This window comes from Tinamus guttatus, unplaced genomic scaffold (genome assembly GCF_059628265.1).
Source record: "Tinamus guttatus ecotype Peru unplaced genomic scaffold, ASM5962826v1 Tinamus_guttatus_pri_ptg000711l, whole genome shotgun sequence".
Lineage (NCBI taxonomy): Eukaryota > Metazoa > Chordata > Aves > Tinamiformes > Tinamidae > Tinamus > Tinamus guttatus.
The window spans coordinates 348,875-375,535 of NW_028289245.1; the positions used below are offsets into that span (position 1 = coordinate 348,875).

General features: G+C 38.3%; 2 protein-coding genes across 2 annotated transcripts in view; both read right to left on the bottom strand.

The window, feature by feature from the left end:
- The window catches only part of MCCC2 (methylcrotonyl-CoA carboxylase subunit 2), a 29,813-nt gene extending 22,370 nt beyond the window's left edge, over positions 1-7,443 (bottom strand). Inside the window, exons 1-5 of the mRNA XM_088536970.1 lie at positions 7,324-7,443; positions 4,353-4,419; positions 1,500-1,584; positions 1,109-1,210; positions 425-552 (exon numbers count right to left, since the gene is read on the bottom strand). Coding sequence (XP_088393096.1) covers positions 425-552; positions 1,109-1,210; positions 1,500-1,584; positions 4,353-4,419; positions 7,324-7,440 — 499 coding nt within the window. The 5' untranslated portion in view covers positions 7,441-7,443. The remainder of the gene's footprint in view (positions 1-424; positions 553-1,108; positions 1,211-1,499; positions 1,585-4,352; positions 4,420-7,323) is intronic.
- A 2,393-nt stretch (positions 7,444-9,836) lies between these two features.
- The window catches only part of BDP1 (BDP1 general transcription factor IIIB subunit), a 47,142-nt gene continuing 30,317 nt past the window's right edge, over positions 9,837-26,661 (bottom strand). The window contains exons 27-42 of the mRNA XM_088536988.1: positions 25,103-25,296; positions 23,738-24,131; positions 22,222-22,338; positions 21,910-21,946; positions 21,180-21,263; positions 20,521-20,752; positions 19,666-19,823; positions 19,080-19,221; positions 18,463-18,631; positions 17,035-17,095; positions 15,258-15,453; positions 14,743-14,959; positions 13,827-13,869; positions 12,771-13,065; positions 11,205-11,445; positions 9,837-10,482 (exon numbers count right to left, since the gene is read on the bottom strand). Of these exons, the coding sequence (XP_088393114.1) occupies positions 10,354-10,482; positions 11,205-11,445; positions 12,771-13,065; positions 13,827-13,869; positions 14,743-14,959; positions 15,258-15,453; positions 17,035-17,095; positions 18,463-18,631; positions 19,080-19,221; positions 19,666-19,823; positions 20,521-20,752; positions 21,180-21,263; positions 21,910-21,946; positions 22,222-22,338; positions 23,738-24,131; positions 25,103-25,296 (2,709 nt within the window). The 3' untranslated portion in view covers positions 9,837-10,353. The remainder of the gene's footprint in view (positions 10,483-11,204; positions 11,446-12,770; positions 13,066-13,826; positions 13,870-14,742; positions 14,960-15,257; positions 15,454-17,034; positions 17,096-18,462; positions 18,632-19,079; positions 19,222-19,665; positions 19,824-20,520; positions 20,753-21,179; positions 21,264-21,909; positions 21,947-22,221; positions 22,339-23,737; positions 24,132-25,102; positions 25,297-26,661) is intronic.

Consider the following 26,661-nt stretch of genomic DNA (forward strand, 5'->3'; position numbering starts at 1 on the left):
AGATGCAGTAGTACACAAACTTCTAAATTGACACTATGGCAAAACACATTTGAAATAAGAACAGTTCAAATGCATAATTTTAACTTATTTTTTCCACTGCAATCCTATCTCAAGTTACAAAATAAAGAGACTAAATAAAGAGACTAATTACCATTAACTGTCTTTGAGATACATAGCATGTTTACTCTCACCCTCTGATTGTACAGAGGTACCAGAGACCTTTCAACCTCAGTCTTCAAAGAAGCTTCATGAATATGTGCCCTACCTCAGGCTGTGCCCTCTTCCAGCTACCTCTCCACTCCGTTCTCCAAAATCATGAGAATACGTCAGTCTGAAGGGCATCCATTAAAGAAGCAGTTTTTTTTATCTATAGATCCTGAGCCACCCTTTGCAAGACATTTGCTATTTCTGTAATGGGACTTACCCAAATACAGACATGGTAGGTGATTTTGCATTGCAATTTCTTGAGCACGTAAATGTTTCTTAACAGTGATGGGATAATAGGTACCTCCCTTGACGGTTGCATCATTAGCAACAATCAAGCACTCCAACCTAAAAATAAAACATATTTATGAAAGAAAAAAATATTTGTAATAAACATCCCAGGACCCCTAAAGTCTCTGAGATGCTGAAAGAAAACACCCTCCTCACATCATTCCTTGAAAAGCAAATTATTACAGTCTCAGCAGTAGGATGTCCTGCTTCATTGTCTCTTTATTCCCTAAATAATGCCACATTTAATTTTGACATTAGTCTTGGTGCAACTTTCAGCAAGTAAACCTAGTTCTTAGTCTCGCAAACCAGCCTATCTTTGGAAAATAACTTTACTGATGGACCAATCTCTCTTCATCAGACAACAGAACCTCTATGTATGTTAATAGGGATGCTCTGCTTAAATGTGGGACACATTAATTAAAAAAAAAAAGAACAAAAAAGAACAATTACTTCATCTTAGATAAACACTAAATGATTAAGACAGCAACTTTTCTTTTTTTCTTTTTTTTTTTTGATCTCCGAAGTGAAATATTGAAATAGCTTAATGCTGAAAACTAAACGGAATTCCATCTTTTTCCTTTTCCTTAATAATGCACTCAGTGGTATCTCTCACCCAGACACTCGTCCAATGCCTGTGATAATGCCTCCTGCTGGTACCTCTTCCTTACCATACAACTGGTAACCTGCAAACTGGGAGAACTCCAAGAATGGAGACCTGAAAAACAAGAAATATCTTGAGAGGATTTAAAAAAAGGCGCAACCTCATATATGCCTGCTACTGAATCTCACATACAAGGTTCAATTTTTAAAAACAAAATATTACAAGAGGAGAGAGAGAGAGAGAGAGAAATGAGCATTTCAAACAGCACATACATAAAATTTCAAACGTAAGGCTAAATGGAAGTTAAAGAGAAACCAAGTGTTTTTTTAATAAAGAAAATGGAAGTACACAAGTTTATGAAAGCTAAGAGAAATCAAGTATTACTAAAAAAGAAAGTACCTACCCTGGATCAATAAGCCTGTCAATTCTCTCTCTGGGTAACAGCTTTCCTCTTGATGTGTGAAGCTTACGGGCCTTTTCTCCACCTCCTGTGATACAACAGTCATTCATTAGATTTACTGTGAACATAGATAAATAAATCACCACATATATTAAAGCCTGGGATGGAAACACTGAGGGGTTCACAGTTATTGAAATATGGACCTTAATATTACATTTAATAAATAATGGCTCACACTTCAAACAGAGTTAAGGTGTTGACGTAAACGCTTGTTTTTTCAGAATCTACTCTATTTCCCCCCTCATTCTTTATAGCTAATCTTGACGTAAAGATTTTAACAAATAGAGTTGTCTGAAACTATCCCCTGCTTTTTGTCAACAAACAGAGCAACTGACAACAAGAATAGACGCAAAGGAAAGCATAATAATGAGAAGTGCAAAACACACTTGCCCCCGGATTGCTTCTAAATAGGTTGTTGACTGCAACCCTGAAAGATCCAGCAGAGTCAGGAATCACTTTCTTAAATTACTCTAAAGCTGTAAACATCAGTTAAGATATACAGCATTTAATATTAAGGTTATATTTATCTTTCCTTCAGTTCAATCCTTTACTCAAGGTGATCCTATATCATATCTTTTGCTTGCTAGAGTTTTGTTTTTTCGATACTTAAGATTTGTTGACACATCTTGGCTTCTTAATAACAGCAGCTTATCCAAAGAATATCTCTGTGTATGCATTACCACTGATCCACCTCTTCACTTCCAAATAGTCTCCCCTGTCCAAAATAAAGAAGGTGCTAGTTTCCTAACATTTCCCAGGAGATTTCTAGGTTTCCTTATAAGCTCAGCATTACTAAAGCAGAGCTTACAAGCTTTCATTCCAAACCCTCCCTCTTACCCCCTTCCTTGATCTCCATCTTCACTGCTACCATTTCACACTTGCTAAAGCAGCCCAGAAAATTGGCGGTTTGTTTTTGATTCAGCCTGTCCTTTAGCTCTGTATAACCAGTCTTGGTTTAAATCTTACAAATACTTTCTGTACGAGTCTCATAAGACACAGCCTCATGTTCACCCACAGAACTAGCACTCATCCAGGTTCTCAATATCACACCATGATTACCACAACATCGTTTTCTCTGACCTTGGCATAGACCATCTTACCCTGCTCATTTACACCCCGAGTGGTCCTGTGAGCCTCATTTTCTGTCCTGTGATATTTGTCCCCTCAATTCGTCACACACTAGTGAAACTCCTTGTCCTCACGTCCTATAAGCATTCTATTAAACACGTCTCCTTCAGGATTGAGAAGTTCACCCCACCTGAGATCAGACATCCTGGATACTGCGAACGACAGCCTCTCCACCAGTGAAACAGACTTGGGGCTGTTTAATTTGAACCCCCAATTTTCTTTTCTACAACAGCATCCACAAGAACCTAACTGTGATTCTTAATGTGCTTTGATTACTGCTAGTCATGGAGACTAAGAGCATCTTAGATGTTTCTTGTGCTTGACATCAGTAATGCACCTCTTGCCATTTGCTATAAACTGTACTTTTTTGCGCCAGGGACCATCTTCCTGTTGTACTGCTGGGGATGATGGAGGATACTGGTTCACAAAAACGCTGAGCACCACAGTAACTAATATAGACTGCAACCTGCATTACACATCTCCAGGAAAAGCACATTCAACAAAAGCTGGCTCTTCACAAGGAAAAAAAAAAGTTGCATTTATTCTTCAAAATATTCAACATAAGAACATTTTTTCTTCCATATATTCATATGATAGACTAAGCAGTCTTGGTCCATTCTGCTCTCAAAAGGATGTATTAACATGCCCTAAGCCTGTAGTCTGAATTGCACTCCTCTGCAAAGCTATGAAAGAAATAGTATCATATGGGAAAAAGCATATAGGAGGAGGGGGAGGAGACAAACAGCATCATGATGCACACAAAGGGAGAGCATCAAAGCTGCATGCTCAACCTCTGGTAGAACAGTGAAGCATTTTTGTATCATTTTCATTCTATACTCCCCAGTTAACTGGAGTCAAGAAAATAAAACACAGATTTCTTTTTTCCTGCTTTTGCCCAACAGTGCAGCTACAGTCAGTTTCTTTCAAAATCCTCTTCACAAGTGAATAAGCAGGCAACTCAAACAGAAATGCACTGGCCAAAGCAATTTGTTACACGAACAGGCAGGAGAGCATGAAGCAAGAGACCAGGTGAGGTGGAAATCACATGCATATCAGTAAGACTCCTCTGTTAATAATCCCATCTATCTAAGAAATATTGCCATTAGGTTAAACAAACATAATTTTGATTGATTACTAAGATCTTAAGTGATTAAAAAACAACCAATGCTACAAATCGAGTTTCCACTCTTTATTCACCTTGCTTAATTTCATTGCCTAAAAGGCAGAAAGCAATCTTCTGTTTTATTAAATCAGCCTTGTTTTTATTTTTTGTCTGTTTCCAATAATTTATGCATTTGTTTGCACTTGATTACTGTGATCTTCAAATAGCAAACAACAGATATGTTAAAACTCTAAATCCAGTGGTAAAATAAATAAATGGCAATGCTATGGACATATTACTTAGGTCTTTTTTTTTTGTTAAAGCTGAGTTATTAAAGAAAAAAAAAATGAACTGAATTAGCCTGAACATAAATACTTCAAGATTTTTAGCTGATGAAAGCATCAGGTATAGATTCAAACAGACTATCAAATAATTGTTTGCCTACTGTTACCTAGTTATGTTTTAACTGAATAAACTGTTTATGAATGCACAGCTATAAGAAAAAAAACACACTATTTTGGGAGACATTTGAAGAAATATTCTAAAAATTGGATCATCGTACTTACCTAATTTGATTTTTTCTGCTTGTTCCTGGAGCTCTCTTACTAGTGCTTTCATTCGCTCATAATTTTCCTGCATGGGAAAAAATAAAAATTTCAACTTTAACTGAATAACAGTATGTTATTTTAGTAATAAAAAAACAGAGAAAACAGTATACATTTTTTCTTTCTCTTCAGGATTTCAATTTAATAAATCCCAGTTCTGTATGCTCTCTAAAGTAAGAAATTTCTTCTTTCCTTTTGAAAGTACTTATTTTTAGAAAGTAATATCTACCTATGTATGATCTCCTTAAGCACCTCATGCATGTTTATAAGCAACCTTTATAAATGCCCCAAGTTAATTTGGACTGTAGAAGACCCGCTCTAAATTTTTCATTCATTAATGAGATTGGTCCTTACAGAGTCAAAGTGGTACTTTTCAGGATTTGTTAATTTATTTTATCATATTTTGGGTTTTTTTTAGTCTAATTTAGAAAATAAAAAGGGTTCAAAGTTAGTGTTTCTATGTCTCTAGTAACAAATGAAAGACCTTTTTTGCATAGTTTGTAAATAATATTCACATTGTTGCCACTTAGCTAGAACATAAAAATAAAACAGTTTTTCAAGAATTAAAGGTTGTCCTCTTGCCAATCTCTCTCTTATGAGTGTAAAAAGACTCTCAGAGCTTTGAATATGAGTGGTCTGCTACCGAGCTCAACACAGCGCTCAGCTATCCAAGACAGCGTGCTCATTATAGCAGCTTTTACCATTTCCTAGATATTCAAATATATTCAAAAGCAGAATTTCGCTTTTCAAAGATGTTAATAACTGTGACCTCTTTAAAACGTGTAACTGCAGTGATGGAATGTGTCAGCTGCTGTATAAAACTTCATACTGCCTCCTCTAATTACCTCTCATTTAGAAGATACCAGAGACTACTTGTATGCTGGAATTAACTGTCTAGCAGCTCTTCATATTCAGACATGAACGATCAAAATTAGGGTTTTCCCTAGAAGTAATGAGCACTACAATTAAAATCTGCAGCTCCGTCTCAGTCACAGCAGGGCACCAAGATGAGGATCACCTTTCGATGAGGAAAAAAAAGAGTAACACACAGACAGGCGCTTCACATTCAAACTATTTTAGTTGCATATTGTAACTTCAGGCTTCAGAGACTTCAGGTCATCACTGCAGCCACACAGGCATGTTCGCCAGCAAAGAAACCAAAACCTGGATTTCATCTGTCAGTTGAGTCTGATTATGAGTTAGCTTTTTCTCTATGAAACTGGAAAATAGCCATTGTTAGTTCTGTACAATTGCAAATCTGTAAATCTGCAACTGTTAAAGCACTCAAAGTTATTGTATGTGTGATTAAAAAGAAAACAACAACAAACCCTTTCAGTTTGTCCAGATGATTTATTTCCCAGTATTGCACATAATTGATTTTCACTCCTCCTGGTTTAGCAGTCTGTTTCTAACAATTTACCCCAGTTTTAAGTGTACTTTTTCCTATTTTAAGGGTTATTTGTAGCCTCGGTACTCTGTGAAAAGGATGACTATATTTAAGGTACACTTAAAACTGGCATAAGCTGTTAGAAGGAGAACACTAGCTGCAATCAAAAACTTGCTTTTTGATTAGATTCTGAATTAACACTCTGTGTAGCTACTTTTGCTGCTTCTCTCCATCTTTTCCACTGAGATTCTGTAAATGAAAAATCATGAAAGGATTTTTTGGATCATCTATATACTGTATCCAAATGAGTTACTTCCTCCAGGTTCCTAATTTTATCTATTAAATCTTTAGCAGAAAACATATACATCATTAGACTTTACAAAGGAAGAGTAAAGAGGCTTTTAAATCTAGTCATAGATTTTGAATACACACAGGACAGGCTGCCCTCAAAGCCCAATGTGTTAATTCTTCCACCCATTTGGATTAAATAATGCCAAAAATGTAAATGAATTGACACAGAACTGGAAATTGAACAACTGAAAAGCCTTTACAACAGTAATTTCTGTAAAATTCTGCTGTTATTGCAAGTGTTTCTAGGAACTGTGAAGCAATTTCAAAAGAGAAAAAATAGTTGCTGCGTGAGTAAAGCGAGTTACTGCTCAGGAGCAAAATGGCTGTGAGCGCTACCACCTGCAGCCCTTAGCTAGCTTCTGCTGAATTTTCCAGAATTTTGACTCATTCTTAAACTGGAATTTTACCTGTCTGGTTTGGGAGACAGCGCACACCACCTGGGCCAAGCCGCCCGGCTGAATTCACCGCTAGAACAGCAAACATGAGCTGGAGAAGGCGCGACCTTCATCTCGCCCTGCTGCTGCCCTGTGTTTGCACTGCTATGCCCTGTATTACACCTATTTCAGACGGTTACGCGCTTCCTAGCCCGGACCTCAGCAGTTTGCATTTGTGAAGCATTATGTACATTTACAGTGCCCTATAAATTACAATTATTTCTAACAAATACCAAGCTAGGCTACAACTTGGATGATGTACTGGATGTATGCAAGCAAGAGGACTTGTGTAGCACAGTTTGACAGACCTGTCCTGTCTTGACATCCCATTGGAAAGTGCTGCCCAAGCACCTGAATACTAAGAAAAGCCAAAAAAAAAAAAAAAAAAAAAGTTCTACACAAAGTCACCAGGCCTTGCGTTCCTTTGGAAATCTAAAGGTAAGTCCAACGGGAAGTCCAATCACTGCCTGGCTGAGTAAGCAGACTAATTATTACTGGTTGTTTAAGGTTTGTGAATGTTTTTGGCTTGTGAAATGTATGCACCTGTAAGCTCAACTCGCACACACGAAATAAACACAGTTTGGGCTCTTAGTTTTGAAGCCCAGGGCTGCAGCCGCTCCGCACCGGGACGGGCGGGCCCCGGAGGGCCGCGCTGGCTCCCCCGGCGCCCCCCGTCCTACCCTGCCGCTCCTCCCCGGCGGCGCCGCGAAATGGCGGCGGCCGAGGCGGCGCGGCCTGCGGCCCCCCCGGCGCGGCCTACCTGGTAGAGCGCGGAGCCGGCGTCGGGCGCCGAGCCCACGGCCGCCACCGCGTCGCCGCGGTAGGCGCGGGCCGCGGCCGCGCGGCGCAGCGGCAGCCGCCAGCGGCCCAGCAGCATGGCAGCCCCGCGGCACCGGCGTCAGCGGGACGCACGGGCCCCGCCGCCGCCACTCCCCGCGCCGCGGCCAATGGGCGCCGCGGGGCCCGGGAGGCCGCGCCGCCCGCCTGCATAACGAGTGTGTGTGTGTGTGTGCGTGTGCGCATAAATGCACAAATGCACAGGAACTGCACACTTCGAGTGCTCCATTTCCCGAGATGAGGTGAGGCTAAGAAGGGCAGACTCTCACACAGTTCCAAGTTTTTGTTTCTGCTTTCTCTCAGAGCGCTGCTGTTTCTGTCATGCCCCTGTTGCTTTGGTTTTACACGTTTGTAATATTTACAAACAGGTAAGCGTGGGAAGTTTGATACTAAGTTAAAGCCCCGTTGAAACAAACGTTGAACTGTATTTGTCCGTTACCACCATACAACCCGCAACGCAACACTTTGCTCCACAGTCAAAGCCTAAGCTCTTCCCTGCTCAGAAACCTTTCCGTTAACTCATGTACATGCAGGAATTAAAAACCTGCAATAGGTATTCAAACAAAGGCAACCACAGGTAATATAAAATAATTTATTCACATAATTTACATATAGAATATGACTGCCTTCTTTGAAACAGAAAGCCTATATGTGATTATACATGCGCCAGACAACTCTCTAAGCAAAGCAGTTCTGTGCCGTATCTTTGTAATAAAAAACAATAAACTGATAAGCATTGAGATTTCACAATTTTTCCATCGTTCACCATTATATAACTTCCATATCCAAACAGAACACAAGTTGTTTCATCTCTATTCCTTGTTTTGTTTTGTTTTTAAAAACAAGAGTATCCTATAACAAAGTGCATGTGGTTTGCTGCTGGGGAGGAGGGAGCAGGAGGAGTAGCCCCAATTACCAGGACAGATAAGGCACCTTAACTCTTAGTAATGAAATAATTCTTATTTTTGCCTTCTAATTTCAGTGCAAGCTAAAATGTATGCAACTAAATGCAGAATGGCTATCAACTAAAGGTACTTAGAGCACATTACAGCCTTCTCCCCTCTCAAATTTTCACACTACATCAGTGCAAGTGACTTCACATGCCACATGTAACAGGAAATAAACAATACATGAAATGGTATCTACAAGATATACAATACAAGGAGCTTTATGTATACATTAATCTATTAATGTTTACAGTAAGATGATATTTAGATAAACATTTCAAGTTAAATGGAATAGGCAGAACACAAAATACTGTCTGAACAGAAAATGTTGGGGTTTTTTTGACAGTATGCTTTTCAAGTAAGTTACTTTATTCTGGGATTTTTAGTCCCTTTTCATTATCTCAAGAAATACAGCTGCTTGTGACATTTGGCTGACAGAGACCTAGTGTACTAATTTATAGTAGCTTTTTTGTGCTTTTTCCCCTTACTGACAAAAGTTTTAAAGGCTTCTTTAGAAGCCTTGCTAATAATTTCTGAATAGGCAAGCATTCTCAAGCTTCAAATATTTCCATATCAGATAGATACCTATATGAAAATGATTGCTATTAAGATCATTTTCCAGTCCGATGAGGATGGGTTTCTGGAGAACCTTAACAATTCTAAACACTGGTTTCTCTTTCATATCAGATTACCATTTTATTTTATTTTATTTTATTTTATTTTATTTTATTTTATTTTATTTTATTTTATTTTATTTTATTTTATTTTATTTTTTTATTATTTTTATTTTTATTTTTATTTTTATTTTTATTTTTTTCTCCTCTCTCTTCAAATATACCTGTTGGTATTAAGCCACAGAAAAAAAATGAACTTCTTAAACCTACATACTTACTTCAGGCAATAAAGAGTTTAAGAATCTATTTTCAATTTTTCAATGGCCACCTGATTTCTAGACTGCACGGACTTCATTATCTCATCAAGGGAATATTCCTACTATGCAAGTGAAAAAACAGACTAAAATCTAATGCTACACCAGAATTTTATAGAAAGTTACAGCACAGGTGGATGTGAAATATACAGAAAACTAGTCAAATTTAACTGCTTCAAAGCAGTAAATCCTTAAAGCATCCTCATTTTGTAGTACAGCATTAACCACAGCTCTGACTGTGCTACTTCACACAAGAGGAACTCTTGGAAGTCAGTATACACATATGCACCTACATACAATACCAACGAACAGAAATGGCATTTAGTCCCTTGTTTTCAGTGTACCTTATTTAGAAGGAAATTAGCATTTAGATTGGGAAATGTTAATCTCTTCCTCCTCCTCTAACAGAATAGTTGGAAAGATTAACTAAGTACAGCATCTTTTAATAAATTAATTATGTATTTTCCATGTTTCCCTCTAAACATTTTAAGGAGTTAGAACCATTAGGCTTTACAAGGTAGTCTCTTTCAATTTATGTACGCTTTCTTTATCACAAAAATACATAATTTGGAGCTGCCAATAGAAATTGGTGGCAATGCTGAACATAACTATGTATTTACTAGACCATACTTGCAGAATTTCCTTCTTGATCTACAGAGATTATATATATAAAAAGTCCATTTCTCATTCTAACAAGGTACTTCACAAAGAGAAGCAGAGAACTTTTAAAGCCGGTATCACAAGCTTTAGCATTACAATTCAAAGGGATACTGTCACAAAAATAAGCATTTCTTCATTGCACTTTTCCAGAAGATCATCATGCACCCACTAGCAGCATCTGAACAAGTTAAACCTAAGCCAGCTTCTCTGGTCCAATGACATCAACGTAGTCGTGTAGGTTATGTCAACATTTTTAAAACCTCCAGGTCCCTTCAGAGATAATCTTGTCTTTACCAAAGATTGTAACAGCTTGGCTGATAGAAAGTTTGACATAATGGTACAACGAATAGGAATTTTCTAAATACTGTTTTGCTGCTGCATTGCACTTTTGGATCCAGGATTGTATAAAGCCATTTTGCTATTCTGAATCATCCACTTCCATGAAGATGTCACTGAAAAAATACTCAGAGATCCTGGTTGGTGCTTCTTCCTTTTCTTGATCTTTAGCTTGAAGCGATGGCTTCTCGGGTTGCTTGTTAACAGGAATCTGCAAGAAAAAGAAAGGGCTGCTCTTAACAGTCTTACCTGTTTGTGTTTATGTATTGTATCTTTATATATTGTTATATTAAATATTATGTTTTTATATATTTTTATGTAGAAAATATAAAAGTACATTATGTTTAATCTATTTGTGTTTTTAATATAGACACAAACTTGAGTTTCCATTTAGATAAGAGGTTCAGACACAAACTTCAGATTTCAGATTACTGAAAAACAGCAGACTGCTTCCCTCTTCTTTGTTGAGGAGTACTTCCTCAGGGAAAACTGATTAATATTTGGGGATAAGCCATATATGTGAACAATCATTCCCCATTGTTTGGCTTCACTGTATTGGTGTGAATCAGTTTAAGCAAAGAACCATTACTACCAATTCCAAGACACACAACCTCACAGGACCCACGCACATAAGCACTGATACCAGTAGAAGCCCTCACAGCACCACACAAGTCTTGGATGAATGCACAAATCTTGTGCAATTTCTGCTGAAGTAACAACAGAAAAATGCACCACAGCTGTCATAAAAATCAAACATTAATAAACATGTGAACAGAAAAAGCAACTATTTTCTAAGTTTCCTAGATATGCACAAGGTCAGGGTTACTGCTCTCAACTTGGAATGCTGCCCACCTCCCTGACCACCCCCTAAAATGACAACTCCCGTGCTCTTTGCATCCCAGGATGGAAGGACATTCACAAGTGCACACGTACCTCAACTGCAGCATCAGCAGACGTGTTCTCACATTCTGCAGGTGATGATGTGCTCGCAGAGGGAAGGGAACAGGATTCCCTATCAGCCTCACTGGACACAGTAAGTTTTTTTAGACCTCGTTTTGGAGTCACTACCCGAGGCTTCTGGACCTTCCCTCTGTTCCCTTTGGTATCCTCTGCAGATTCGGAGCTACTTTTTTTGCAAATTAAAGATAAAAATCCCAACGGCTTTCGACCACCCCTGTTAAAAGTAGATACAGTCAGAATGACATAAGGATATCTACAAAGCAAGATGTAAAGAGTGTTACAGGAGATCGATTCATTACACAACAAGCAGCAAACATCTCAAATAAAAAATAAATAAAATTACAAAGAGTAAGAATACAAACCTCAAATATTTTCTTATTTTGAGGAAAACTTTTGCATTACTGAATATTCTCGCACAAGACACGTTTTTGAAGAGTTACAGAAGCTCTCTGCAATCTCCAACCCTGACAACAGGAACCTACCATTTGCTACTAAGATAAAGCCTGTAACAAGATCTTTAGAAAAAGATTCCAAGTGGAAGGAATTTATTCCTAAAGAAAGACCTAAAAAGAGCTTCCTCTGGTAACTAACAGAAAATGGTTCCTCATTCAAGGACAGAACCACACAAAACTGTCCTAGACACAAGAAAGAAAACTCTCTGCTGCCGCTTTCCGTCCGCTCACAATATTCCTCTCAGTGTGTTTGTGTTGCATTATGCACAAACTGGAAAGCAGTCACACTTATGAGGGCAGTGCAGACAGTGTCAAGGCGTTTATAACCCAGGAAGTAAACTGAAGCGAGGATTCTCAATGTTTGGTGCATTATTACAAATAATGCCAGGTATAAATAACACAATTTTGTTAGACACAGAAGAACAATGAAAAAGAAGGAGAAAAAATGATGAGGACAGCAGGGGAGCACCACAGTCGAAACCAGTAAGCGCAACAGCAACAGAGAGCAAGAACTCAAACTAGAGGGAAGGGACAAAGGTAAATTAAAAAAATGCATCCAAAGAGACAGACAGAAAGACAGAGATTCTCTGAGCTGTCAAGATTCTAACTCCTTTGGGGAAATGCTACATCTTAAGTTAGTCCTAAAAATCCAGTATACTGAGTACTATACCAATAACAAATCTTACTGGCAGGAAGACAAAAATCCAAACAAGTGGACAGGTGTATATATATATTACAGTATTAAATTGAGCTAAGGAGAACAGTAATCCTAAATCCATATCATAGCCAACAAATGTCTGCCTCACAGGAAGCATCTGTCAGTGTCTAAATAAACATACCATAGATCAGCAGTGTCCCCTGTTCAATCTGGTCATTTAATGACTAAAATACTTCAAATTTCCAAGCAGACAGTTTGATCCTTTCTAATTTGCTGAAGAGGATAGATACAATAATTCTCAACTGTGTAGGTGGCAAACAAGGGTACTGTCCTTCTTGCAATACTAAGTGGAAAAAAGACACCAAAAACCCAACATGGAAACAAAGTCTCTAACAGAAAAAGGCTGACAAACCTTTATTCCATAAATACCTGAGTAATGGAGGCTTTGAAGATGCAGCTACGCTCCCAGTGAGTTCCAGCTGTGCAGATTCGTGCACATTCTCCGTTTTGCTTGGATCACTCAGTTCGGCTTTTCTCTCAGAGTTTAGCCTAGATACCACTTCCTCTTCCCGTCTGGATGTTAAATTCCCCAGTGATGCTGCCCCTGAATCCTGCAAAGTCTCAGATTGGCTTCTTCCAACCAGCAGTGACTCAGATGCGGACACAAATGCAGAGGTAAGTACCTCTGTCTTTACAGAAGCTCCTGCTTTTTCAAGAAGATTCCCTGTAAGTAGAGTTGAGAATAATTCAATAACTTCAATTGTTTATCCTCAAGTAATAATACGGTGGTCTAAAAGACAGGTTAAAATGAGTTACATCATTGTATGAGAAGGGCAGAGTTTCTGTCCAGTTTGTGCAGGCATGTGGGAGTGGGGACAAGTGAGGGCTTTTTTTTTAAGCTTTTTTTTTTTTTTTTTTAAGCATAACTAAGAGTTTAAAGTTCAGAGTCTTCAAAAGTAAACCTTGAAATCTCACAGATGTGCAGCTTTATAGTGTGTCAACCCTTTACAACACACCACACAGTCCAGTCACCTGGGTTGTTAAGCTTCCACAATTCCTCTTTAAAGTAAGGACCAAAAAAGTAGTTATCCAAAACTTTCACAGGCTCACACCACTGAAGATCATATTGCCAAGGGTACTGGTTACCCCCTGCCTTCAGGGGCAGATAAGCTTCATAAAATTCCAGTGTGTAGGTATTTTCAAAAGACAAATATGAAATAAAATAGATAACATTTTGGTATGCTGTGGTTAAAAGTAGTTAATATTTTCATTTCATAGGTCTATAGAAAATGTGTATATACACATTCATACATATATTTATGCATTTTTCTTTATGTAAGAAAATACAGTGTTGGGCCCCAAAATTCCAACTTTTTTTCTAAGAATATCTTAAGTGCAAATCAGAGTCAGTAAAAAAAGTAAATTGTGATGTACTACACATTTATATGCATTATACTCTATTTCTAGAAGTTTGAATTCACCTACCAGCAGCTTTCCTTGGAGAATCTGTGGATTTAGTCAAATAATCCTGTATTTAAAAAAAAAAAGAAAAAAAAAAAAGTTATTCCTCTTGCCATTCAAGAGACAGTGCAAATTGACAAAAACTCACAACTGTGCACACATGCACAGTTCTAAGAACAGGAGTGATACAGAAGAAAACATCTTCGGTAGAGTATTAGGCATTACTTAAGTCATTTCCTGAGCAGATTATCAAGGTGTTTTCATGATAGATGACTCAAGACAGGAAGGTGAGAGTTTAGAAAAGGAAGAAAAATGTTTTATCCAATCCTTTCTAGAGAAGCTCTCTCAATCACGTGGGGGAATTATTGCCCATTCCGTCACAAAATACACTACTCGGCCTACTTGCAAAATAAATGGCAATCAGTCCTGTGAGACTGATCACATTGAAAAAGCACAGTGGGAAGCTGGAAACAGGCTGGCCAGTCTGTATTTGCAGCTTGTTTTAGACCAATGGCTGTTACACAGTAGTAACATATCTAACAACAACTTCCTGTGAGAGATGGCACTGGGATCCACAGTATCACTCAGCCAATCTAGACAGTTCGCCAGTCATGCAGCATGTACCTAGGGTTCCCCCTCCTGCAACATCACTGTCAGAAAGCCTGTGCTAAAGGAACCAGTCAATGGACATATCACCAGCATGTCAACTGGGAAGACTAACAAAAAATAATAAAACAAAACAAACAAACCCCAAACTCTTGAGCATACAATTCCGGCCCCCACAAAACCAACAGTCCCAAAACTGTTGTATGTTTCTAAATCGGCAATCTGTAGATGTCAACTGTCAAAGCAGACATTGTATTTTTAAGCAAGGCGCAAGTACTCCATCACATGCTGTGTGCATCTATATACAAAAATATATTCCCAAACATCTTCTCACCTCAGAAGTGCTTTCCAGGTCATCTTCTGCTGAAGTAGATAGGGTTTTCTTGGCAGGAGGAAAATCATCCTCTTCAAGCTCAGCACCTGACCTTTTCTGAGCTGTCTGCACCAATTTTGGAATGGACTCTCCTGGAGCACTCTGTAGTTGTTTGGTTTCCATCTTGCTATCTAAAGATGCAGCAAGTTCATCAACTGCAGTTGTCAAGGATCCAATGCTGTTTATGTAAAAACACATTGTGATGGTAAAAAAAATCCCCTAAGTTTACTTTGTAAAATATTTCTGTTTGACAATTAGGTATGGGTTTTTGGTGATATTCTTTCTTAATGCCAATGCTTAAGTTTAAATGCACCATTTATCATCAAGAAGCACTTCGTTGATACCTTAAGTTAGAGAATTTAATGTGCATAATGTGCTTTAATGCATGTAAGTTTTACACAATAGATTTTCTTCAAGAAAAATCCAAGGTTCACAAAAACGTTTCACCTAGGATGCTCAAGACTAAATCAATTTACCTCTCCACTCCAGTCATGCTTGTTCCACTTGCACTGACTGGGCTGATAAGTATCGGGGCTGGTAGCAATGGTTCTGAAGTCTGTTCCAGCAATGCAGATGCATCATCATAGTCCCTCGAGTCAGTTGGGATTTCCACCAATGTTAAAATGAATGTCTGTTCCTCCTCTGAACATCTACTGTGATTATCATTCACAACTGTAACTTCTCAGGGAAATAAAAAAACAAAAAAGCCTATCATTCAAGCTGCAAAATGACACTGGTCATTTTTTTTTATGCCCACACCACCTACGATAACTAGAAATGAGGTGCTCATTTTTCAAGAGAAAGGGGGCCTGGCAATGTCTTGGAAACAGTCTGCTTCCTTTCTTCTTTGAGGAGGTACCAATCACTTCCCACTGTGGTCTCATGCAATAGAGTCCCAATTATCATTCAAACTGAAGAGAAAGAACACCTAGTAGGAATCAAGTTTTTTTTTTTTTTTTTCTAAATGGGGGTTCTAGCATTCAAGATCAATTTGCAGTTTAATTACACTTGTGTAACAGTGGTTAAATGGCTGTCTAATGAATATTGCCAGGGGTTAAGAGTAACTTTTTCAAAGCAGTAGAGGAGTCTGCTGTTTGGTCAATCATCCCAAGGTCCTTTTTCCCTTACTACTGATTTGCAGAAGAGAACCAACAGAAAAGTATAGTCATAATTTAAAAAATGAGTAGTATAATTAATTTACCAACAAGTGGACATTAGCAGCTAACTGTCGATCACCATCTGTTAGAATTAATTTAAGAAGAAAATATTTTTAAAGTTCTTTTCAAAAGACAAAAAGCCAGAGTGTTGCTCAGTTAGCTAAAACAGCTCTATTCTTTTGCTGATTTAAAGCTGTGATTCTAACTTCAGCTCACTCTGGTTCTTTATCTAAAGATGACTTAAGAAGCTCTTTCCTAAGACCCTTGCAACAACTGAGCATAAAAACAGGCAACCTAGAAGAAATACTAGCCCTGCCTCTTGTGCATCCTCAGAGGTTGCACATTTGGCAGGAAGATTGCTTTTTTTTTTTTTCCTTTTTTTTTAAAGCAAGTATTCTGAGCTTCTGGCACAATGATTTTCCCATCCCTTAGTCAAATACTGGTTCTGAGACACCTCCCTTTAAATGTGTTTTATGTAAAACCTATCATTTTGGTAGCTTTTATCACTTTTAGTCAATAAGGAACTGCTTCCCTGATTTGCTACATCTGAAAAGGAAGATTTGGTTTCTTTCTCCCATTTTCTTCTCTGCTTCTCCTTTTTTCCTGCTCCTTATTGGCACAGTCCTACCTTCCTACCCACACAGCTGCAGTAATTGGCACTCCCTGGACAATTCCATTAGGCACTATACCTCCCTAAGCCTGTGGAAAACTACACGGGTTCTTTCTCTCACTCTGCCACTCCACTTTCAATTTCTGACAAATTTGATAGACCTCTGTGAGCCTCTAGCCCACAAGTGCTGAAGCCAGCACAAGGTAAGACGCAGGAGCTCACAGCAGGGAGAAAAGAGGAATGAGTTTCTTTCCACTGATCTTTGAACTTGAGGTACCATTCAAAAAACCTACTGAGTCTGGTTTGTGGCAATGAAAGAAGCTAGTGAAGAGAATCACTGGGGCGTTTCACCATGGATCATTCTTTTGGTTAGTGAGGTAGACTGTTTTAAACTGAATGAAAAATTAAAGTGTTCTCACTGATGTATCTTTGTGTGGTTACAAAATACATGTCATATTGTTAACTTAGAATATTACCACGTTATACCTGAAGTCTCTTCTGTGCTGGTTGTATATTGCTGTTGAAAATCCTGAATACATCTTTCGTTCTAGAAATAACATTTGCAATAAAACAAATCAGAAGATCGTAGAAGTCACTCAAGAAAACAATAAAGAAACGAAGTGTGACAAGTTTTGAAAGGTCAGAAAATCTAGTAACATCATAATCATTGCAACTGGTCAACTTTTACCTCTGGCTATTCTAGGTTAAAGGATACCAGCCTGACATGAAACCCTTGGGCAGTACTTGTATATTATTTATATGCAACTCATTGTTTAACATGTTTTGTTAAAAAAAGAAAAAAAGAAAAAAGTGCTTTGCAGAGCACAGCTCTGTCAGAGCTGACTCACCCAATAAATTGCTCAGTAGTGCTAAGAACACGAATTCCCTCAACTATTACAAAAAATATTGAGTGCCAGAAAAAAAACTCCGAGGTCTGTTTGGATCAATCCCATCCCTTTCATGGCACATCACATTGCTTAAAAATAAGTAAGTAAATAAATAAATTGAAAGTTGCCTCCTTTCACATTGACTGCTGGTCCTGTTTCCAGCTAATTCGTCATTCCTGTACCTTGTTTTAAATCGAGATTAGCCTTGATATATCAGCAGATTGCACTGGGGAAAAAACAAGCTACCATCCATTAGTGTGCAGACACTGACCTCAGGCAACACTGGAAAACCTGCAGCAAAATGAACCTATTTCTCATGAGGAGAGAAGACACTTCTCATCCATACTAGTGCAGCCATATATACTACACAAGCCACCACAAAGCAATGGATAGCAATGGAAATACAGATATCAGAGACAAACAAGATATGTTAAAGTTCTCCAGTTTTGAAACGAGTAAGAAAGGGCACAGTAAGAATGGAAAACAAATAAATAGCTACAGGTAAAAGAGTTAAAATCTTAAGAGCCTTGGATACCAAAAACGCCATTTTCAGACTAGAGTACATTCAACAGCTATATCTTTTTTTAAAAAACTATCCCTAGAGGGATATTTTGTAATATACTAACCACTTAATTTAATATGAGAATTAAAATCTAGTTTTGCCAAGATTTGTTTTAAAGAAAGCAAAGTTTGTTTAAAGCAAAACAAACGAAGTTGATTACGAAAATGTAAAGATGGTAGTAACTAATAAAAATGAGTAAATTCTTTCATCAGAATTCTCCTAAAAATATTCAGAGTTTTTTTTGTATATATCACTGTAGCCCTGTAATGCTATAAATTAAGGCTCAAGAAGACAGACTTCGCCTGAATGATTAACTATGCCTAAAGAAAAAACAGAACTTTCATTCCCCAGCTAGAATACCAGGTCTGTAAAATAGATGTGTGAATAAATTTGCAGTGAGAACCTCTTCCTATACAGAGTTTCGGAAACTGGGCACCTCCAGACTAGTAAAATTTAGTTCTTTACCTGAGTTAAATTGATTGTATACAGACTGTGCTCAGCAGCAGTAGGATTGTGCTCAGGAAGTCCATCCGCCAAACTTTGACTTGGATAAAGCTCTTGTCCCATTTCCAAGGCCTTAGGTTTTGACGATGCAGTCAGAGCCTGTAACTCCCCTGAAGTTGCATTTTCTGTTCTGAAAGATAAAAATAGGCAATATGAAACTAACTGAGCGTATCATTCTGGGACATGGAATAAATTCTGTGTAAGTATTATTTAATATTAAGCTTACATAGTCACAGAGAATTAGTTTTTGAAGAGGTGCTCAGTTTCTCTGTGAACATATCCTTAACTTTGCTTCAGATGCAGTTTTACCAGAGACAATGAAATAACAAGGTGATTACTAAGAAATGAAATAGCAAACACAAGCTAATGTTTTATTTCTAAAAGCTGTATGACAACATGCAAGAAAGTTTAAACTACTAAAAATAGTCTATATTGTAAAACTGTATGCATTAATACACAGCATTGCTGTAAGCATAGTTTCCACCAAAGCCATTTCACACTTTACCACATGTACTTAAGCTGCATATTTTAAGAAACATTAAGAATACATTCAATGTAAATTGATGATTTCTTCATACCTCTCTGTTATATCTACTTGCTTGACAAGCTGTGTACTTTCAGCTGCAAAATCATGAAGATCCAAAGAATCACCTTCAGCTGGTCTGACCTGTTCTAGTTCCACCTTCTGCATTTCTGCATTATGCCTCAGAACTGTGGCCTCTAAAGATTTAGAAACAAATACATATATATTACATACATCCCCCACACATATTTTAACTATTATTTATATATGTAAAAATAACATATCTATAATGTGCGTATGTATATCTATGGAGATATATATGGAAGAGAAAGACATTAATGAAAGAATAAAAGCATACTGTATTATACTATTTCTGTCTTGGCCATTCGAGGCACTTAAATTATTTGGAAAGTAACTTGCCTTAAGGCCTGCACAGAAAGGCCCTATGCAAATTTCATTTAATTTTATACCAAAAGGCATATTTATGTATAAAGTTCTACCATAAATGCTTTTTCAATTCTTATCCATCATCAATGAACATAAAGTAGAGTTCAATTTTCATTTAGCTTTATTTCATAAACAGATAAGGAACTTATCACCAGAAACCACTTTTAAAACCTTAGGGTAAGAGACGGCCTTACCATCTTGAACTTGCTCTAATTCTTCCACAAGTACATTTGTATTAACAGGATTTTGAATAATGTTCTCATTTGACCTCAATACTCCAAAGTCTGGCTCAGGCATCAGGAGTCTATTGCTTATTGGTCTTACACTGCTCACCATAGGCACAGAGCTATCACTGCAGGTAAAAAGGAGAATATCATCAATATAATTCTCAATTCTGACAATTGGCAGTGTGATGAAATTAGTAATTTCAGCAAAGATCGCTGCACAGACAGAAAATAGGAGATGTGGAACACAGGTTAACCAGAATTCTGGTTAATAATATAACGAAAAAGCCACAAAACTCAAAGCAAAGGATCTTTAATCATAATTTTTCAGAGAAGTATAATCTGATATTTCTAAAGAGGTGTTCCAGCATGCTCTTTCAAATTTTGCTGATATTTTAAAAGCAAAATTAGAAAACAAAATTAGAAACTCAAACAGTTCCTTGACATTTGCATGCTCTGAATCAGAGCCCATGGCAACAGTGAGATTTAAGCAATTTGCCTTGGCCTAGTTAGTTGCTTAATATACTAGTTGTTTAGTGCCTTCAGAAAATGGGCCGAGTTAACAGAACAGTAATCCATATGAACCAAGTTCTAACACTCCTCTCTTCCCTGCCAAATTGCCCCAAATTACATGTCAATATCTCATACAAGCAGCAAGGAAAATTCAAGAGGGCTTTTCCAGATTACACAGCAAATTACGGAAGCTGAGAAACTTTCACTACAGTAAGACATCTAAAATTCAAGAAACATGCCAGAAAGAACCCACTAAAGGTAAGCAGTGTCAGAGGATCTCCCTCTCCAAAGTAATTAAGGTAGAAATTTAACCTGGTCTCTGTAGCATTTTTCTCAGAATACTCTTTGCCACCCATTCTTGTGTCAGTGCTTTGGTGCTCTAGATTAATGTTGCTTCCATCCTCAGAAAGGAACAGGTTTACGTTAGAAGCAGGTGAAGAAAGTAAATGCTGAGAAGAAACTACGCTTTGTTCAGAATAAACACGGTTCACAAAGTTATCAGCCACATGTAAATCATCTTGAGCAGGTAACATCTGTGTCTGTTCTGATTAGAAAAATAAACAAGATAGAAAGGTATAATTAAAAAGACTCAGGTAGTGTAACTGCATGAAGCTGTTCACAGATGATCAACTTCAAATCTCATTTGATAAAATCTGCTTTCTCCAAAGATGCAAATCCCAGTTAAACACAGTCTTAATGCCACCGTTTTCGGTTGTAAGGAGGCAGAGATTAATAATTCCCCATGAAAACCAATTCTAAAATCTAATCCAAACAGTCTGCCAAAAACTAGACTAAAACCAGAAAGCCAGTAAATTCCAATTACAGCTAATTAGGTGAAGAAAAAACAAACAAACAAACAAACAAAACACTACTTTTCAGTTTAAAGACCAGAAAGAAGAAGCTACTGTTCCATTCCTCTAGGCAAACCCATGAAGCACAAGGAAGGCTTTGTCCCATAGATTAGGTCATACCTTCAGCGTTTATTTTTAACTGAAACGTTGGATCACCCATTGCAAGTAAAGTCATGGCAGCTTCAGTGCTTCCATCATTAATTCCTACAAAGTTGTGCACATACAGGTTAAAAATCACAAGTATGCATAACACTAAATTCACTTATCCACATTCAAAAAGCATTTGACATCATCAGTACAGTGAAGTATATACATTTTTAAATTACTCTCTTTCATGGATCGAGATACTTGTACACAGACAGCTATTCTCATCCAATAAGTCCAAATTACTGTAGAAACTTTAAGCAAGACATTAATGAAAAAGAAAAGTCTCCCAGAAGACTGTGACCACTCTCTTACTAGTTAAGATAGCATAGTCAGAGACCACAGAAATGCCAACGACAAAGCTACAACTCTACTCATTCTTTGTACTGTTCACACATCAAGTGAATGCTTTAAACATCTGAGAAGTTTCCTCTTCTCCTCATACAGCTAAATATGTAAAACTGATACAAGGAACACACCAAAGGCACATTTTGACCCTCGGAAACAGCCCGGCAGTGCTTGGTCTACCAGACTGGCAGAGAACAGTAAGTAAACGTTTTAAGCCTCCTCCAAAACATAAACACAATCCAAATCCCATAAGCAGGGCTCTGTTAAGATATATAAACTTCTAAGCTTCTATCAAGAATACAAACGTAACAATAATAATTCAATGAGCAAGGCACGCACAACATTGCTTCATAGCTACCTTTGTCCTCCTCTGGATTTTCAGGAATGTTTGCTTCCTTAAGCAGAAAAAAAAAAGAAAAAAAATCAAAGTTTTATATAAAATGAGTCTGCTTACTAGTAAATTATCTGCATAGGGACTATTCCAATTTTAAAATGGTATTTTACAGGTTAACAATTTTATTTATACAGTTTGCTTGTATTTGTCCCTCTTATATCTGTGGGGGATAGTTAAGAGTCTGTTAAGCTATAGTGTTATAAGCAGGCGTATTAAACTGAAACTGGCCATGCAGTTTTGCAACTGCTCTGAAGGCAAAAAGAGAGACATTCTTACGGGTGGTGAGGTCTTCACATTTTCCTCCTTCTGCATCACTGTTTGGACAAACATGTGAGAGAGACTTTCGACATCAGTAATCACCTGCACATCTGGGACATTTGCAGATATTTCCAGCTGTAAAAATAATTTGATTAAAAATATTTCAGTTCATCAGCCTCAAAAGAAAATCTGATGAATACAAGTTTTAGAGGCTGGATACACTTAGAGGATGTCCTATAGTACATACCACGTGATCTGAGAAGGAAGGAGTTGTAGGCAGGACTATAATTGGAAGCAGACAACCAAAAGACCTTATTTCTAGTTGCTTATTATTCTACCAAACTAAGCTTTTTGGCTGGTATTTTTCATGCTGACTATCTTCCTCAAAAAGATTTTCTCACATTTTCTACTTTTTAAGTCTTCAGGAAAAAAACAGTTTAACCTTCCAAACCAGGTTTTTGAAAATATCATGTATGTATGTAGCAAAATTTTATCAATACACTGTAATTTGTTTAGATATGTTTGTGTATATAGATATACACATGTCTATGAAAATATATTTATATATACACACACACACAAAGAGAAATCATATAAACACACACATGTATACACACATACACACACACAAAGAGAAAGCATATAAATATAGTATTTATGTATGCACAGGAATGTTTATATAAAGTTTTGCCTGTATTATTTTCCTCTTCAATACTATTTTTCCATCGAGAACTTTGGTCGCTTTACATTTCAGAAACTCAAGGACTTGGAATTTGACAGAAAGGTTGCACTACTGCCAGTGATATTGTATGAAAAAACCACTACTCAACTCAGCTAGTTTTCGAAAGACTGCATTTTTACAGGTACTTTGCACTGACCTGCTTAAGTCTGACAGATGAGTTCTCTGGTATCTAATCACATCCCTTACCCTGATGGCTCCTGTATTAAACCAAGTAATTTGAACATCATCCCCGCACTTAACATATTCTAAATCTTCAGGATGAAGGGAATCAGCACAGCTCTCCCTGCAACAAATTCTTTCCGTTATTGTTCTAGAGTTTCCCTCTGTGCTTTGGCTGAGCCTTCAATTCTCTTGCTCTTTTACGTACACCTAGCTGTTCCTTTTTCACTTGCACACAGTACACAATGCTATATAAAGCTGTCAGGCAGGCAAAATTTCTTGACTGGGAAGTGATTCACATGGGAGGGAGGAGAACACACACACACCCACACCACCTTTATGCACGAACTTCTCCCTCATTTCTAACATTCAAATGTAAAGCTGAAGTGATCCAGTTTTTCCACCTCTATCCATGTCTCAAACCATGCAGTAAACACAGGAGGCTGTGCCTCCATCCAAGTCCAGTGCATTAGTCAGTGAACATCCTGCAGGGCTTTACAATTCATAGCATGAGCTAGATCTTAGCTTAGTGGAGCATTTTGTTCAAATGCACCTGGAGATGCAATTCTAAGAAAAGCACGGACTTAAAAAATGAAAACTGAAGTACACCTGCACGTCACAGCAGCATCATACCTCCTCCATAGTCTCCTCTATCTGAACGGGAACAGGTTTTGGAGATCGAAGGCCTACAGGAACAAACACGGGAGCTTTGTTTACTTCCTCTGGTGCAAAACATTGACCTTCATCATCTGGCTCAAAGTCATCAGCCTCATCCTCTTCGTCCTCCTCCTCCTCTCGTGAAGCCCGGAGAGTTACCAAGGTTGTCTTTGAATTTCTGTGCTCTTTATCAGATTTCTTTTTATGAGCGTATTTCAGAGTTTTGCCCTTAGTATTCAATTTGACTTTTTGCCTTTGATTCCCCTTTTCACTGCGATCAGGCTCACATTCAGAGGCAGAGGAAGAAGCAGTTCTTAGCTCCATGATGCGTTTTGAGGCTATCCGCTTAGATGATCTTCTGGACTGCCTTCTGAAACACAGAAGAGAGCATGTTTAAAAGACAAGTAAACATAAAACTCTATTAAAAAAAAAAAAGGAAGAAGGAACACCAAAAATCAATACAAACTCACTGAACAGAAAGGATAAAAGATCACTAATACCAGCAATGTGATCTACTCACCTTCTAACAAAAGTTAGAGAAAAATGCCTCCAAGCATTACTTAAGTAGAAGTTGTTGTACAATTGTCATGTACAGAATGCTGATTGCACACGTGTTAAGCAGTGAGTGTTGAAAAGTTGTACAAATAGTGCCATTTACAGCTGCAGAAATCTTTGATTGGAAAAGGTATATTAATTCTCATTTGATGGACTTGGAAGTTGTATGCTTCTTACATCAGAGGAACATCTCCAATTCTCTTTCACTGAGACTACACTAGGAAAAACTGAGACTTTAGCTCATTGGATTTATGTCTAGAAATTAGGATGATTAGTCTGTAACTATGAGTCTGCTTATGTTTCTCCTCAACAGCAGCAATCTCTTCAAGAAACAACTGGCTACCATTTCTTTCCTCAAAGTGAGGAGGATGAACACTTTGAAGAAAATATAGTTGCAGAGGCAACCAGCACAGACTTTTCATTTAGGATATTACCACAATGCCTTTGTCCCCATTCTGGGTACCTGAAAGCCCTCACCTTTAAAATCAGAACTCTGCAGTGGCCCAGAATTCTGGGACCACTGCAAGGTGGGCCCAGGAGCCAAGACTGCTGCGCTACAGAGTGGAACAAAAGGTAGGATGAGTTGGTGAGAGTGCTGGCTGTGTTTGTTTGATCACAGTACGGACAGGGTAGAAGGCACAGGGATACCTATATGTACCTAAAAAGGGGGAGATGCAAGGAATGACATCCTGTAGGTGCTATACAGTTTTAGTACTGTGGCTGAAAATTAAATTTAAAAAACAAACCCAAACCAGTGGAGCTTCAAAGTCAGAATTATTGTTTTACCTTGACATTTCCTCCTGAGAAGCAGAAGGCTGAGAATCATCTTCTTGACTCTCACTCTCTGATGAAATGTCTGGAGACTGGTATTTATTTTCTTGCCTGATTCTTTTACAAGATGTTTCCTCAGAGTCTGTAAAATGATGTTTTCTTGAGGCCTCTGAGCAAGATGCAGCTTCCACCAAGGGACTGGCGCTTTGCTGAACAGATGAAATAATTATTACCATACTACCAAACATACTTCGATTGGTTTTAGTGACAAATAGATTTAAAGAACAAAGACCGAGGTTCTTTTCTAAGCTGTCTTCTTATGCAAGAGCTGTAGTGTCAAAATTTTTCTCACCTACAATGTTTGCTTTGGCAAAGTTCTTACAGAGCTGTTCTCACAAGAGAATTGGTTGGGATGGAGATAGAACTTTCATTTGAACGCACTACATGATTCTGTTCAAAACATGTAATTGAAGGCATATCAGTAAGTGCAGTTCCATCAACTATGGGCACTTGGAGAAATGATACAGTAGCTAAAAATTTCTAGTAATCCATTTGGAAAATTGTGGGGATTGAGAGGTGGTCAGATGGCTGGTCTGACAGCCAGGACTTTCTCAAGTTACCATGTCCTTGAACAAGACTGAAAAACCTGGACTGCAGCAAGTAAACAACATGAAGGAAATGAAGACGTGGAAGTTGCCAACGAAGAGGAAGCGAAGACATGGAAGCTGTCAACGAAAAGGAACTAGGCAGAACAGCCAACCACGAAGAACATGCAGCCATGATCAGGATGAAGAGTATTAAAGAAGGACTCCGGGGGTGGAGAGCACGCGTGAGCATGGGGTCTGAAGCACTGTATCTGCTTGATCAGTAAAAGCTTACATATAGCATGCATCCCTGGACGTCCCAACAACTGGTGACCCTGATGCGATCTTGTACATATTGTAAATACAGGCCGAGGGGAGTTCGACGGAGACGGTGCCCAGTAGCTGAGGGTTGAGGAGAGCTAAAGGATTCCAGCAGGAAGTGCCTAAGAACCCCCGGGGAGTCGCAGCTGGACTGTGACTAGGTGAGCTATCAGGGACTATAAAAGATGGGGCCGAACCCATTTACACAAAGGAAGGCTATAGTGAACATTTGGGATTGCATGCTGCTGAAAAGAGGGATCAAGTATGATAAAACTGCTTTAAGAACATTATTACTGTGGTGCAAAGGGAAAAGCTTGCGGGGGGATGCGCAGGCTGCTTTCGATCCAAAAGAATGCGAGGCTGCAGGCAAAGTGCTTTTTGACTCTGCCTCCAACGGTGATTGAACGGCCACGAGGGCGCTGACCACCTGGCACTTGCTGGTTGACACTCTGGAGCACTTCAAGGCCATATGAGGGGCGCAAGCGGCTGCGGAAGTGGCCACAGGGCCTGAGGCTCCACCCCCGATTGAACCCACTGCCTCCCCGGACCCTACAGAAGACCTGGGGGAGGAACACTGGTGCCTTTACCACCACCCCTGACATTACAGCCTGAAAAAGAGAAGGGGGAGGATGTGCCCCATTGCCAGATGATCTGGACTGGGATTTGAAG